Below are 16,437 nucleotides of genomic sequence, written 5' to 3'. Positions count from 1 at the left end.
TTACAAAGAGCCGGTAGATCTCCAGCAGTAAAAGCTCCTTCAACCACTTTTCTATCTGACAGCTCCATACCAGCATGGTGATAAGCAACACCATGTATTAAGATCTCTATAATATAAATATATCACCTGTTATATACTGTTAATATTTAATCAGTAATTGACTATTTTTAACTACAGCTGAAATACTATTCAAAAATAACCTCTAAACCTACCTCTCAGTTTTGAATCTCTTATGGAATACGCATGCTTCTGTAACCTATTTTAAAATACCATAAAATTATTGTTAGTTCCAGGAGTATAGAAAACCTCTTAAATAGTTTATTTTGAGGCTTACAGATATAAAAATATTTTCACAATATCATTATTTGAAAACCATTTTTAAGAAGTAGAGAACATCTAATTTTCACAGTCAAAAATCCCTAATTTTACAACGAAGTAAAATAAATAAATAAATAAATAAATAAATAATCAAATAACCTAATTTAAAAATGGGCAAAGGACCTAAATAGAAATTTTTCCAAAGAAGACATACAAATGACCAACAGTAGGTGAAAAGGTGGTCCATATCACTAATCATTAGGGAAATGCAAATCAAAATTACAATTACAATGCACCTCATACCTATTAGAATTGCTATTACCAAAAAGACAAGTGGTGGAGAGGATATGGAAATATGGGAGCCCAGGGCATTGTTGGTGGGAATATAAACTGGTACAGACACTATGGAATATAGTACGGAGATTACTAAAAACTTAAAATAGACCCAGCAGTTGCACTTCTGGATTATATCCAAAGGATACAAAATTAGTATCTCAAAGAAGTATCTGTATTCCCATGTTCATTACAGCATTATTTCACATAGTCAAGTATGGAAACAACTTCAAGTGTCCATTGACAGATGAAGGATAAAGAAGATGTAGATATAGATATAGATATAGATATCAAATGCAGTATTATTCAGCCTTAAAAAAGAAAAAAATTCTACCTTTTTCAACAACATGGATGAACCTGGAGGGTTCAAATGTGTTAGAGACTCCTATGAGATTAATCTTTTGGTGAGAGATAAAAACAGATATGGGATTGAATGTGGATTAAAAAAAAATAAAAACAGCAATATAAATAATGTTTCAAGAAATCTGGCTATGAAATAAAGACAGAATCATAGCTGCACAAAGATTCAGTATTTCGCTTAATCCTCTGAATTAGTATTATCTTTATTTCACAGATGAGGAAACTAAAGCTTGGGGAGATCAAGTCACTTGAAAAGTTTACAAAATGAACCCAGTTTTCTTATCTCTTCTAGATAATCCCTAAGTCTTTCTACCTACAAGAAAAGAAAAAATATACCTCTGTTTCTGTTCCATAGTCATAATAAATTTAGCATTTTTCTCAAGAACAGAAGCAGCCTGTTGCACACCTTTCCTTGTGGCACAAAACTAAAAATAAATGAATAATTTTTGTATTAATCATATTTAAAAGCTGAGCATTACACTAAAAAATAAGCAAACAACAATCCATACCACAAGTGTAGGTTTCTGATCAGAGTACTCTTGTATAACACTGGCAATTTTGTAGTTGAGGGATAAATCAAACTTAAATTCAGTTTGGTCACTAAAACAGGGAAATCCAAGGACCACTTTCCGAAGTTTCACTGGTCTATGTCTTTCATCCATTTTCAGACATATAGCAGGTCTTTCACCATTTGAAAGCCATTCTGCAATCTTGAAATAATAGAAATACATGCAGTAAGAGTTTTTTCTAATGAAGTTTATGGCTAAATATAACCCAAATTATAGACTACTTTAAAGTAAAAGTATAAAAATATTTCATCAAATACAGGCAGTCCTCAGGTTACGTTGTTTCGTGGTTACATCGCCATCTCCCATTTATTTATTAAAAAAAAAAGTTCCGTTATTTTGACGTTTGTATAATACATATGTGCTTTATGCTTTTTATTATTTAGTTACCATAAATAAATGTCAGGAATTGTTATCTTTCTTTTAAATTTTTCCTACTGTTTCACTTCATTACTGCTGTGTATGTGCTCCATGTGAGTGACATAGGTGCATAGAAATTTTCTTTAAAAATTACAGAATTTTGATATTTAATAATAGCTTATAAATCAATAAGAAAAATAGCTTATAAATCAATAAGAAAATTTTTATTAAATATCTAGCAAATTGCAAAAAAAGAACTTAAAGTAGTAGAGAATATATTAAAAATATTTATCAAAGTAGAAATGAAATCAAAATTTTCAAATAAAGTTCCATTTTAAACAAAAAATTTGACAACTATTCAAAAGTAATAATAATTTCATTATTATACTGTCCAGTGTTATAACACAGAGAAATTGCTGAAGGTAGAAGTATAAATGAGTATAACATATTTTGAAAGTACTGTGTCCTTAGACTTAATTATTCTACTTACGATGTTTTTAAAGATATATTAATTTCGGCACTATTTATAATAGCAAAAAGTGAAAACAATCTTCCAACATTAAAACATTGGATAAATTATAATAAAACTGCAAAAATTGTATTAAAGAAAACTAATGACATGGAAACATTTGTATGTGACATGCAAATCAAAAAGAGTATGTATATTATGATTCCATCTATACATGTATATCTGGAAAAACAAACACTGGACTTTTGTTGTTTATATATATACTTTATAATTTTCTCTGTAGAACAGCTTATTTTGTTCATATTCTCTTGAACAAAATATTCTCTTGAATATGAACAAAATAAGCTGTTACTTTAAGAACAAAAATGATTGTGTCAAGTTAAAGATAAAAACAAAATTTTCCATTGGATTAGGCCCTAAAACAGCTATTTGTGAAAACAATTTCTAAGAAGTAGCAAGAGGGAAAAGTCACATTCTAGTGGGCTGAGAAGTAAATAGGATTAAGAAAGCAGTGAGACTATACTATTTTTAAAATATATTTTATTGATTTTTACAGAGAGTTAGGGAAAGGGATAGAGTTAGAAACATTGATAAGAGAGAAACATTGATCAGCTGCCTCCTACACACTCCCCTATTGGGTATGTGCCTGCAACTAAGGTACATGCCCTTGACTGGAATCAAACCTGGGACCCTTGAGTGTGCATGACGTTGCTCTATCCACTGAGCCAAACTGGTTAGTGTGAAACTATACTTACTTTTCAAGTTTCCAAAAAAATCAAGAAAGAAATAGAAAATATTTCTATACATTATAGAAAGTATAAAAATGCATATAATTATTTATTTTCATGTCCGTAAATTCCAGTAACCATAATATTATCCTCAAGGACAGGGTCTATATGTTTTCACTTTTGCATCTTTTCATTAGTGCTTATCTTACCACAATGCTAGGCCACAGAATTGAGGGAGGTCATTGGTAATCATCTAACCAATTATTTTTACTCCCCACCATACTTTGTTATACAATTGAATTCAACTGGTTACAACAACCATAACATAATATTAGCAAAGATATTACAAAGTATTTGAAACTCATAAAACTAGTAAACAACAGACTTGTACCAAAAATGCTGTATTAAAAAGAATCATCCAAATTTTATGGTTTTAATTCTGCCTTTCCTAAGAAATTTAATCATTACCTCCTACAACATACTTTCCTATTTAATTGGTTAGGACATGATTAACAAACAAACAAACAAACACTTTTTTCAAGATTAAAATGTCTAATTGTTTCACTAGTTATAAAAAATATTATAAACTAAAATTCTAACTCACATCCTCAGCATTTGGAATTGTTGCAGACACAGCTACAAATCTCATTGGAATAATAGTGTTGGTATTTTCTAAAGCATGAGAAAAAGACTGCACGGTTTTCATTCTGCTCACTACAACTTCAAGAGTTGGTCCACGAATTTCATCTTTTACAACGTGTACCTAAGAAAGAAAGCAAGGAAAAAATCATTAGCAACAAAAATAGAAATCTAATCAATTAAAATGTGAAAGAACATTAACACTTTCTTTTAAAAAATTGAAGGAATAAAACAAACATATAGTTTGGTTGAAATATCTTGCTTCTGTCTATTCATTCTAGTCATCATTTATATTTATCTCTGAAGATGAATAATGTGTTCACTACCTCATCAATGAGAAATAGTCGAACCAGTTGGACCAAAGAGTTGTCTCTCCATTTTCTAGTCATGCTATCCCATTTCTCCTAGAGAAAAAATGCAAGTGGTTTAATGTAAGGGATTATAATGAATGTTATTAAGATGTATCAATAAAATTTTTAACCTAACATGTGACAAATAATTGGTAGTATTTTAGTTAACATCTTATAAGTATCCTGAAAAATATTTTTAAAATTTGTAAGGATTATGACAGTCATACAAGTATTTAAAAAATGGACCCCATTTACTTTTAGTTTAACCAAAATACTCAAAATTATAGTCTAATTACCTCTTTTAAGCTCTAACAAGATCCTCCCTCTGTAATACATAATACTTGGATAGAAGAATATAAGCAATAAATATGATTACAAATTATCTACAATAACCTATTCATACCTTTTGTCTGTTTTTCTTATTTGTCTTCTGCTTACTGATTTGTAAATATCCCTTATATATCCTGAATATTACCTTTTGTTTGTTTTTTAATGCAAATATGTTTATTCTTCTACTTTGTATTTCTCTTTTAACTTTTTTCTTAATGAATATAAGTAGATATTTTCTAATGAACCAAGGAAATAATAAAGTATAAATAACACCTACTGGAGTTGTCATAATAATATGGGCATGCTGAATCTCAAATAGGTCATCCATTATTGTATCACCAGTGAGTTCTTTACAATTCAATCCTATTGGTCCAAACTTTTCTTTCCAGTCATCAAAACGCTGACTACACAGGGCTTTTATTGGTGCCACTATAACAATATAATATATTTATTTTGAAATTTTAAAGTTTTCACAAAAAATGTTGGTTAATAAAGTTATAATAAAAATAACATACTCAGGAGCTACCTAATAGTTATAAATTAAAAGTTAACAATAGAAGCATATCATTTAGCATTATAAATATAATCAAACAAAACTAAAAATAGAAAAAGAAGTGACTGCTTAATAAATTGTATCTAAGAGTAAAGAGAGGTAGGACAAGAGATTATTGTTTTTCATTATAAATCCATTTGGTAATAATTTGTTTTTTTAACTATGTGCATAAATTACTTTGATGAAAAATTTATAATATATATATATATACTTAAGAAGAGTTCAAGTGGAAATCTTTAGAATTACAAAGTGTTTAATTTTGTTTGTTCATCTTGCCTGTCTTTTTAAAAATAAACATGTAGCCCGGCTGAGATAATTCAGTGATTGAGCATCATTGACTCATGAACCAGGACACACTTCAATTCCCAGCCTGGGCATAAGCCCTGGGTTGCAGGCTAGATCCTTAGTAGGGGATGTGCAAGAGGCATTGATGTTTCTATCTCTCTCTCTCTTACTTCCCCTCTGAAATAATAAAACATATATTTAAAAAATAAACTTGTAAAGGCCAAATTCTCAATTCAAATATTACTTTGTATGTGTAACTGAGAAAATGTATTTTGAATTTAATGTAACAGATGGCAAAAAAATGTGGTATGTTTTTATGAAAATATATATTTTTTATTTATTTGGTTTTCCATACTTTTTCATAAAAACATACCACATTTTCTTACTTTATCCTCAGTGGTTTCTCATTATTATAATTATTACTCTTAAAATTACAAATACTTACTGTAAACAATTTTAATGTTTGACCATGGCAATGGTACTTCCATTAACAATCTTGTTATTGCAAGTTCAAATACTACAGTTTTCCCAGAACCAGTTGGAGCACAAATCACAAAATTCCTATCTGTGTAAAGAAGCTAAAATATAAAACTTGATCAATCATGGATATATAGAATTTTTCACTCCCATTCTCAATTTATTAGAAATTATGCCATAGAAAGACTCTAAGGAATAATAAATAGCTCAAACATTTTCAACTTTAAATTTATTAAAATTATTACCACTCTCATAAAATAACTATTAAAAATTTACCATCTTATTTTATTTGTCAAAGTAATATGCCAGACCTAGAAGAAAATAATTTCTTTAGCTCCAGAGAAAGTTTCATAAATCTAATAAATACAAACCAACCCCCCTATAAAAATCACATGCATTCATTTAACAAACATTTTTTGAGCTCCTATAATGTCAGAGTGTGGCACTGGGATCATAAAGATGAATGTGATCTAGTCCCTGCCCTAGAGGGCAAACAATCTAGTGAGAACAAGCAGGTAAGTAAATAATTATAATAAAATACTTACATCATCAAAGGCTTTGGACTGTATATAGTTGAAATATGGGAATTCTTTGAAAATACTTCTAAATTTTGCCGCTTAGAATAACATTAAGGAAATATTTGGGAATTTTAAAAATTGGTTACTTTTAATTTAAAAATTAAATTGAATTAATATTGACTGACAATATTTAATGATGTGCCATTAATACTTGCTATTTTGACATCATAAGAAAGGAATTAACATATATAGAGGAAGGGACCAAGATGGCAACATAGTATGCTCCTGAACTTACCCCTTCCACAGACCCACAAAATGCACACCTACAAGCAAAAAATATGATTGCACCTACACACACATTTCCCTCTGAGAGAGATCCTGAAACTTCAAGTTGAGTGATTACTATACATTGGACAAATGAGAAAACATGAATTTAAACAGACAGGAAAGGCTGAAACAACTCTCACCACAAATCCTACCCCTAGCACAGCACCATACAAGTGGGAAAGAACCCCCAACTCCCATCTTTTCCCTGAAGAGCAAGGGGTTGAAAACATACATCTAGTGACCAACTTTTAAAACTTCCACCTGAAGGACAGTCCCCCAAAACACCCATCGCTGTGAGCCAATAGAGCTTGCATTCACTAGTTCCACAGGACCATAGCAAAGAAGTACTTTTTAAATGGGCACACTGTCCATGGAACACTGTCCCCCCCTCCCCCCCCCCCCCCACACACACACACGGAGGTACACATCCAAGCTCAATACAGAAGGGACAGGCTCATCTTCAGTTTCTCTCTGGAAGGAATATAACTGCATACTTTCTCAGCTGCTGCCTAAGATTCTAGCTTCTAATCATAACACAAATACATAGTTATTTAAGCAATTATATTTTTATGAAGACATACAAAAACTGCTGGATTGTGATGTGTCCCTGTTAAAAGTTAAATAAGAGCATATTACTTCTCTGCTCAAATTCCCTCCTTTCTCTCAAAGTGTATGGCTAAAAAGCCCTACATAATCTTGCCTCCTCACCTCCACCTTTATGTTTCTGACCTCATGTCCTGCCTGATTAATCTCCTCTCCGTATATTGAATTCTTTTCTGGTTTTCAAAAGGATCACCCAGACTATTGTCCAGACTGTTCTTCCTTTCATATTTCCTTGGCTCTTTCACTTCCTTCTATTGGTTACATCTCAACTTCTCAGAAAGACCTACCCTAATTACTCTGTCTATCCTATATAATAAAAGCCTAATATGCTAAGTGTCTGGTTGACTGGTCAGCAGTTCAACCAATCAAAGTGTAATATGCTAATGATATGATAAGGCCTCTCAACCACTTGCTATGATGTGCACCGACCACCAGGGAGCAGATGGTCGATCTGTTGCTATGACATACATTTAACACCAGTGGGCAGATGCTCCTACTGGTTGGTTAGCTTGCTGGTGGGGTCCAGCATATTGGGAATGAACGAGACAGGTGGACACACTGTGGAGCCCTCTTATGGTCCCTCCCCGGCTGAACTCCGCATCCCTCTTCAGCTCCGATTGTACACTGGTGGGGTCCCTCTGCCAGGCCTGTGCCCTCTTGCAATTCGGGATCCCTTGGGGAATGTCAGAGAGCCAGTTTTGGCACAACAGCAGAACCACCAGTCAGTATGATGTGCACTGACCACCAGAGGGCAGACGTTCAATGCAGGAGCTGCCCCCTGGTGGTCAGTGTGCTCCCATAGGGAGAGCGCCGCTCAGCCAGAAGCCAGGCTCATGGCTGGTGAGTGCAGCAGTGGTGGCGGGAGTCTCTCTAACCTCCACAGCAGCGCTAAGAATGACTGATGGCTTAGGCTCTCTCCCCTCTGGGAGAGCGGGCCTAAGCTCCCCCCAAGAGCTCCGGGACTGGGAGAGGGCACAGGCTGGGCTGAGCGAACTCCCTTCACTGAGTGTATGAATTTCATGCACTGGGCCTCTAGTTTAAGTAAAATAAAACCATACATGAGATCACTTATTTGTTCTTATCTCTTATACTTTTATGCCTTTTGAACTAAAAGGTCTAATAGGCCCAGGAATGAAAAATGCAAAGAAAAAAAGTTTAAAAGTGAAAATTTATGCATTAGCATAAAAATAAAAACAATGTTCCCACAATAATTGATATTTACCTATCTTGGAAAATAAAATATGTATAAATGAACAGATAAAATTTTCATTTTGTTATCCTAGTCCATGCTATCTTTTACATATCTAAATATATAGTTTCCTTTAAAATGATTCATGTTACTTAAATCAATTATTTTTATATAATACTAGAAGCCCAATGCACAAAATTTGTGCACTGGTGTGTGGGGGGGTGTCCCTCAGCCCAGCCTGCACCTTCTTCAATTTGGGACCCCTTGAGAGTTCCAGATTGTTGGACATCCCTTTCACAATCCAAGACTGCTGGCTCCCAACTGCTCGTCTGCCTGCCTTCCTGTTTGCCCCCAACTTCCCTCGTCTGCCAGCCTGGTAATCCCTAACTGACCTCCCCTGCAGGCTGATCGCCTCCAACTGCCCTCCCTTGCAGACCTGGTCCTTCCCAACTGCCCTCCCCTGCCGGCCTGATCACCCACAACTGCCCTCCCTTGCAGGCCTGGTCCCTCCCAACTACCCTCCCCTGCTGGCCATCTTGTAGTGGCCATCTTATGTCCACATGGGGGCAGGACCTTTGACCACATGGGGGCAGCCATCTTGTGTTTTGCAATGATGGACAATCTGCATATTACTCTTTTATTAGATAGGATAGAGGCCTGGTGCATGGGTGGGGGCCAGCTGGTTTGCCCTGAAGGGTGTCCTGGATCAGAGTGGGGATTCCCTAGGGGTGTGGGGCAGCCTGGGTGAGGGGCTTGTGGTGGTTTGCAGACTGGTCACACCTCCTGGCGACCCAAGCAGAGGCCCTGGTATCTGAGGTTTATTTATCTTCTACAATTGAAACTTTGTAGCCTTGAGTGGAGCCAAGCCTCTGCTCGCACAGTGGTGGCAGCACTTCTGTTGGGATTTATTTATCTTCTATAATGGAAACTTTGTAGCCTTAAGCTGAGGCCTGGGTCAGTCAGGGTGTGTGGAAAGCTTGGCTTCCTCCATTGTCGGGAAAACTCAAGCTGCCCTCCTGCTCTCTCTGTGGCCGCAGCCATCTTGGTTGGGTTAATTTGCATAGTCACTACTGATTGGCTGGTGGGTGTGGCTTGTGGGTGTAGTGGAGTGATGGTTAATGTGCATATTACTTTTATTAGATAGGATCATTTACATATAGTTGTTATAGCATAAAGGCAATAATTTTTAAATGATATCATAATCTTGCCCTGACCGGTTCAGCTCAGTGGATAGAACGATGGCCTGCAGACTGAAAGGTCCCAGGTTCAATTCTGGTCAAGGGCATGTACCTTGGTTGTGGGCACATCCCCAGTGGGAGGTGTGCAGGAGGCAGTTGATGGATGTTTCTCTCTCATCAATGTTTCTAACTCTCTATCCCTCTCCCTTCCTCTCTGTAAAAAAATCAATAAAATATATTTTTTAAAATTAAAAATAAATAAATGATATCATATTCTTTACATTCAGGTCTTCATTCCTTCTGTGTACTTATCATATTCAGAACTAATCAGATTTATGCTAAGTTCTTCAGATTCCCTCCCCAGCCCTAATCGTGCACCAGCAGGGTCCCTTGGCCTGGTCTGCACCCTCTCTCAATCCAGGACCCCTCAAGGGATGTCAGAGAGCCAGTTTTGGCCCAATCCCACAGGGGGAGTGCTGCTCAGCCTGAAACCAGGCTCATGGCTGGTGAGCGCAGCAGTGGGGATGGGAGTCCCTCATGGCTGGCAGTGGTAAAGATGACAGAGCTGGGCTCATGGCTGGGAGCACTAAGGATGTCTGACTGCCGACTTAGGCCCACTCCCTCTAGGGTTCCCAGACTGAGAGAGGGCACAGGCCAGCCTCAGGAACCCCCTGAGTTCATGAATTTCATACACTGGGTCTCTAATCTATATATGTAAAAGGCTAAATGACTGGTCAACAGCAGAATGACGGGTCTCTACGACACACACTGACCACCAGGGGGAAGCTCCTGCGTTGAGTGTCTGCCCCCTGGTGGTCAGTGTGCTCCCATAGTGGGAGTACCGCTCAGCTGACCAATGGGTACTAAACACCAGGATCATGGCTGGCAAGTGCAGCTGTGGCAACATGATCCTCTCCACCTGTGTGCCCCTCCCCCATCCAGACTGGGACTGGGATGGGGACTGGCATCAGGACTGACTGAGCACGAGTCCATGGCTGCTTCTCGATCATGGGTGCACTGGCATCACCCTAGGATGGGCGTATGAAGACTGCAGTGGAGTGGAAGTGAGCCTACCAAGCAGTGGCAGAGGCAGGAGCAGGGGGGCTGGGATGAGGGGGAGTGGAGCACCTGGCCCGGGCTCAGGCTCCTCCCTGGCCACCTGCCACTTTGGGCACTACTACATCCTTTGGGGGATGTAGGACTGCTAGTTTGAGCCTATCCCCACAGGCCAGGCTGAGGGACTCCACTGGTGCAGAATCCACACACTGGGCTTCTAGTATAATTATAATCCTGAATCCCTGATCCCAGCATTTCCAAGTTAATCATCTTTACTCTGCTCCACTTTTTCCTTTCTCCCTATTACTCATCACCTTCTCAAATACTATATGACTTATTTATACATTTATAATTGTTCAAATCTATCCTCTTTCCAAAGAAAGTTAAGTCCTCAAGGACAATGATTCATTGTCTGTTTTCTTAACTGACATATCCCAAATACCTGAACAGTGCCTGGCACATAGTAAACAGCCAATTAATATCATTTGCATTTATTAGGTCAAGCAAATAATTTACAAATTTTCATTTTACTTTCAGTTTTGCAGTGTCAGAATATTTGTACCAAGACAAAATGTAACTTTGAATTTTTTACTCCAGCAGCTTTTGCAGGAATCTTATTTTTCCTCAAAAGACGTCTCTTCCTATAAAATATTTATTTGTAACAAGCCCACATGTGGGCCATCATGCTGGTTTTTCTCTCATTAGGTAGTTCCACATTCACAAAAATGAATCTCTAATTCCAAGTAATATAGAATCAGTTTTACACTCATGGGAAAACTCAGCTACTAACATTGTTTATCATCACTATCTATCAACACTTGATATCAAATATTTCCTTTCATTCAACAAACTCAGCAGTTGTCACTGCCATTATGTTATTACATGTAGGAAAATGTCTGCAGAACTGAAAATGACAAAATTACTGTGGAAACATCAATCTGACCAAACTTCTATTGTCCTAAGGATTCAAATACAGTAAAATATTAATAAAGAAGCAGAACATAAGTTATATCCCCAAACTCTAAAATTATCATCAATAGTCTTCATTATTCAACTTTATTTTTTTTAAATACGTTTTTGTTATTGATTTCAGAGAAAAGGGAGAGCAAGAGATAGAAACATTAATGATGAGAGAGAATAATCAATTGGCTGCCTCCTGCATGCCCTCCCCCTCACTGGGGATCGAGCCCACAACCTGGGTGTGTGCCCTGATTGTGAATTGAACTGTGACCTCCTGGTTCATGGGTCCATGCTCAACCATTGAGCCACACCAGCTGGACTCAACTGTAATTTAAATACTATAGGTCTGGTGAACAAATTTGTGCATGGGTGGGGTCCATCAGCCTGGCAGGCGATCAAGGCCTATTAGGGGGGGGACGGCCAATTGGGGGGAAGGACCACAGGAGGTTGGTTCTGGGAGCGCACTGACCATCAGGGGGCAGTTCCTGCATTGAGCATCTGCCCCCTGGTGGTCAGTGCGCATTATTGCGACTGGTCAAACTGGTCAAGCGGTCGTTCTGGTCATTCTAGTCATTAGGTCGTATGACCTCTCAGGCATTTATATATATAGATATGTTTGGAAACAATAAAGTATAATAACTCAGTGAGCTTGACAGCAAATGAACTTTTTGAAAAATATAATGGACACAATAGTAGCTAGTAGTCTTAATCAACAAAGAGACCTAAATAATAGAATCACTTCAGCTATACTAATATAACATGAAAAAAAAAAAAAAAAGAGAGAGGAAGGAAAAGAATACTATATTTTATAGAAAAAATAAGGGCAACAAAACAATTAAATGTCAAAATTTTAACACTGACTATTAATATTAAATTATTTCTCCCCCCCCAAAAAAAAAAAAATCTCTAAAATTCTCCAAAAGTTATTGTCATATTATGGATATTATGGCAAGTTCCAGTAAGGGATCAGAAGAATTTCTCATTATACAGACAATAAAACTAACCGAAACCAGTTTGGCTCAGTGGATAGAGCGTCGGCCTGCGGACTGAAAGGTCTCAGGTTCAATTCTGGTTAAGGGCATGTACCTTGGTTGCGGGCACATCCCCAGTGGGGGGGGGGGGGGGTGTGCAGGAGGCAGCTGATTGATGACTCTCTCTCACTCTCTCAGAGTTACCCACAATTAGAATTACTCTCTCCTAGATATTTCTAACTCTCTATCCCTTTCTCTTCCTCTCTGTAAAAAATCAATAAAATATATTTTAAAAAACACACAAAAACTAACTTCAAATGTTACTCACAACCTATTTCCCATGTTCCCACCCTATTTAGATCACCTTAGAGAAGGAAGCACAGCAGGAATGAGACCACACAGTGAACAGAGCACTAAAAGCTGGCTATGTTTAAAATTATCACATCATCATATGTAAAACCTCTTATTGATCCCTCCCCCATTCTAACACAGTTCAGTTATCTGCATTGGACACAACTTTTCACAAGAGATCAGGCAAGTATTTTTTACTTTATTTTATTTTGATTAATCCTCACCAGAGGATATTTTTTTCCATTGATTTTTAGAGAGTGGGAGGGACAGGAAGAGACAGAGAGAGAAACATCACTGTGAGAGACATATGGATTAGTTGCCTCCCATGTGTTCCCTGACAGAGTAGAGATTGAGCCTATAACCAAAGTATGTTCTTGACTGGAATCAAACTGAGAACCTTCAGTCCATGGGCATATGCTCTATCCACTAAGCCAAAAGTGGTTAGGGCCAGGCAAGTATTTTTTAACGTTGGTTCAGAATTATCTCAATATTCAGAGTACCCACAATTAGAATTACTCTCTCCTAGATTTTTCTAGCTCAACTGCCCAATATCTGGAATTTACTTTCTGTTTTGACAATTATAACTTTTTGTTGAATTTAAGTGCCTTTCCCCAGCTTTTGAGTCACTAATTCTGTACTCCTAAAGCACGATTTTGATGATATAACTTAACCTGGTCAAAAATTCTGCATGGTTTCTCCTCATTGCTTAATAAATTTATTAAAAATAAAAACTTTTGACCTTGGTATTCATGGCAGTAAATGTTCTGATCCTAAGATACTTATCCAACATTATTTCCTACTACTGACTTAATCATAACTTTCATTTCAACCAAACTGGAATGCTTGTTCTTTCTAAACACATTCCACACTTTTACCCTCACAGATCCTTGCTCGTGGATATACTTTTGCAAGAACATCTTTGTTAATTAATCGGCCTTTCAGTGTATAGGGTGTCCCCCCAAAAAATATGTATATATACTTTAACAGCTGATAACTCAATTTTGAAAATGAAAAGTATTTTAATAAACACTGCCTTTATATTTATTCAAAGTATACATACATTTATACAAAGTATATATACATTTGGAGATAGGAAAATAAATAAGGTCCTTGCCTTCATAAAGTCCATAGATCATAGGGAAATAGTCATAAAAACAACTAATGAATTATAATGAAACAGAATAAGTGCACTCTTATAGATATAACTGGGTATCAAAGAAGCAAAAAAAGATGTTATCTCTAGAATATACATATGCACCCTAAATATGTAAATCAGATTATAAATATAAACCACTAATTAGGTTCTTTAAAAAAATATTAGATTTTTAAAAATGTCCCAATCCACTGTATGCCCCATTCTCATTCATTTTTCTCCTTCCCATGTTGATCCCAATATGTTTTCCTTCCCAAAGTATAAAAATTGTATCAATTTGTAAGTAAATATGCTCAGAGTTCATCCAATAATACACTCATTTCTGTAGTTATCTTGTCCCAGACTGGTAACAAGCAGTTTAAAAACTGGCACCAGACTGCAGACCACACATTGAATAGCAGTATCACGCATACTGGGTCTCTTACATGACCCAAAATATTCACTTTTCCCTCTTTTTTTGTCAACCAAAATAAACAGAGACACAATGAAACAATGTTTAAAAATTATAATTTCAAATAAAAGCTACTGTACTACAATTTAAAGGATACGAATTTCTGTGACAGCCTTCAAGGAATCTAAATCATTTTCTGTTACCCCTAAAAAGAAAATCCTAATGTGTATATAGATATTTTTTAACCTTTTGGCAGTGCTAAGGGTGTCTGACTGCCGGCTTAGGCACGCTCCCCACAGTTTAGAATGTAATGCAATTTAATTAGAAAATGCAGCAATTGCATAAAGAGTGTTACCTTTTCAAATTTACTATATTTTTGTATTCTTCCCTATGCTAAGAAATGCAGACTAGTTTATACTTTTATAAACCAAGTGAAAAAACAAGGAATTACCTTGAGCTTCATGAGGCTGGGGTGCAACTGAAAAAGATGGTGCTTTGAATATGCCTTCTCTGATTTCAGAAGCAGAAAAAGCATCACTTGCTGTAAACATGTTAACATCTGAATATTGACGTTTCTGCTTACTATTGCTAAATTTCCAAGATTTCCCTTTGTTCGTTTCTCTTTGGGAAATTTTCCCTGAGCCAACATGAGAATCCAAGTTCGCACTGTCATTAGAATAAGCACTTCCATGTATATTGTCAGATATTTTAAATAACCTGCAAAAAAAAAAAAGGAAAAACATGTGTACATGTGAAAAACTACCATAAAATTGGTCCCTTTAAAAATACCTGTAAATTGTGGTTTAAACACAAAAATTAATCATTCTCTTAAAAGATAATTTGTTAAGTTTATCTCTGAATTATGTATTTTCACTTTCCTAAAACTCAGATAAATCTATTTGTGGTACCCAGTCTCTGAGATAGCTCCAATGATTCTTGTCTCCTGGTATTCACACCTTTCTGAAGTTTCCTACTTCAAATCAGAACTAGCTGTGTGCCTCGTAGAGTACTATGGAATCCAAATTTATAAAAGCATAAAAAGCAATAAATACTTGGGAATAAATTTAACAAAAATAAGTATAAGACTTGTCCACAAAACATCATTGAAAAAAATGTAAAAACTTAAATGGAAAGATATCCCGTGTTCATAGATTGGAAGACTTACTGTTATTAAGATAAGCAATGCTCCTCAAATGTATCTTTAGATTCAATACAATACCTATCAAAATCCCAGCTGGCTTCATTGTAGAAATTTACCCTAAAATTCATATGAAAATGCAAGAACCAAGAATAGCCAAAAACAATGTTGAAAAAAGGAACAAAGTTGGAGGACTCACCACTTGCTGATTTAAGATCTTACTATAAAACTACAGCAATTAAGACATGTAGGGTATGCCAGTATGGGATATATCCTTATGCCAGGCATAAGTACATAAATATTGATCAATGGTATAGAATTTAGAGTTCAGAAATAAACCTTTATGTGATATAATAGGAAATATAAATTTGGTCTTCTTTTTTCCAGCTCCTGGCACAGAGGAACCCTTGCAATTTCCTGTGTAATAGAAGTATCTTTCATTATTTATAAGAAGCCCCTTTCCATCATAATTGAGTTTATGCTAGTGAAGTGACTCTTCTAGGGCCCCTTCTAGGATGGGGATGATGCCAGAAAGACAAAACCTTGATTACAGGTTTGAAACTTTTAGCCCCACTGCTGATATCTGTTATTTACACTTAGTTTATTCTATTCCTCCTTCAAGTTAAACTTAAATACCATTTATTCAGAAAAGTCTTCTCTGACAGTCCTGAATAGATTAGGTCCCCTGCTATATGCTCTAACAGCAGTTCTCAAAGGATGGTGGAGACTAATTCAAGAAGTTCATAAAATCAAAACTATTTTCATAATACTACTAAGGCATTATTTGCCCTTTTCTCTCTTATTCTTGCTAGTTAACATGGAGTTTTCCAGAGG

The 16,437-nt window shown here is 36.0% G+C and overlaps 1 protein-coding gene across 1 annotated transcript in view; it reads right to left on the bottom strand.

The window, feature by feature from the left end:
• The window catches only part of HFM1 (helicase for meiosis 1), a gene marked incomplete at its 5' end in the record, with an annotated part of 82,544 nt that overhangs the window by 56,940 nt on the left and 9,167 nt on the right, over positions 1 to 16,437 (bottom strand). Inside the window, 11 exons of the mRNA XM_084873378.1 lie at positions 5 to 106; positions 213 to 256; positions 1,348 to 1,436; positions 1,521 to 1,721; positions 3,739 to 3,897; positions 4,100 to 4,177; positions 4,731 to 4,882; positions 5,737 to 5,869; positions 6,314 to 6,384; positions 14,623 to 14,670; positions 14,917 to 15,182. Of these exons, the coding sequence (XP_084729504.1) occupies positions 5 to 106; positions 213 to 256; positions 1,348 to 1,436; positions 1,521 to 1,721; positions 3,739 to 3,897; positions 4,100 to 4,177; positions 4,731 to 4,882; positions 5,737 to 5,869; positions 6,314 to 6,384; positions 14,623 to 14,670; positions 14,917 to 15,182 (1,343 nt within the window). The remainder of the gene's footprint in view (positions 1 to 4; positions 107 to 212; positions 257 to 1,347; positions 1,437 to 1,520; positions 1,722 to 3,738; positions 3,898 to 4,099; positions 4,178 to 4,730; positions 4,883 to 5,736; positions 5,870 to 6,313; positions 6,385 to 14,622; positions 14,671 to 14,916; positions 15,183 to 16,437) is intronic.

The sequence above is a fragment of the Pipistrellus hanaki genome (genome assembly GCF_964339955.1).
Source record: "Pipistrellus hanaki genome assembly, chromosome: 2".
NCBI lineage: Eukaryota > Metazoa > Chordata > Mammalia > Chiroptera > Vespertilionidae > Pipistrellus > Pipistrellus hanaki.
The sequence above is the reverse complement of the archived record's forward strand: the minus strand, read 5'-3'. Positions and strand labels throughout refer to the sequence as shown.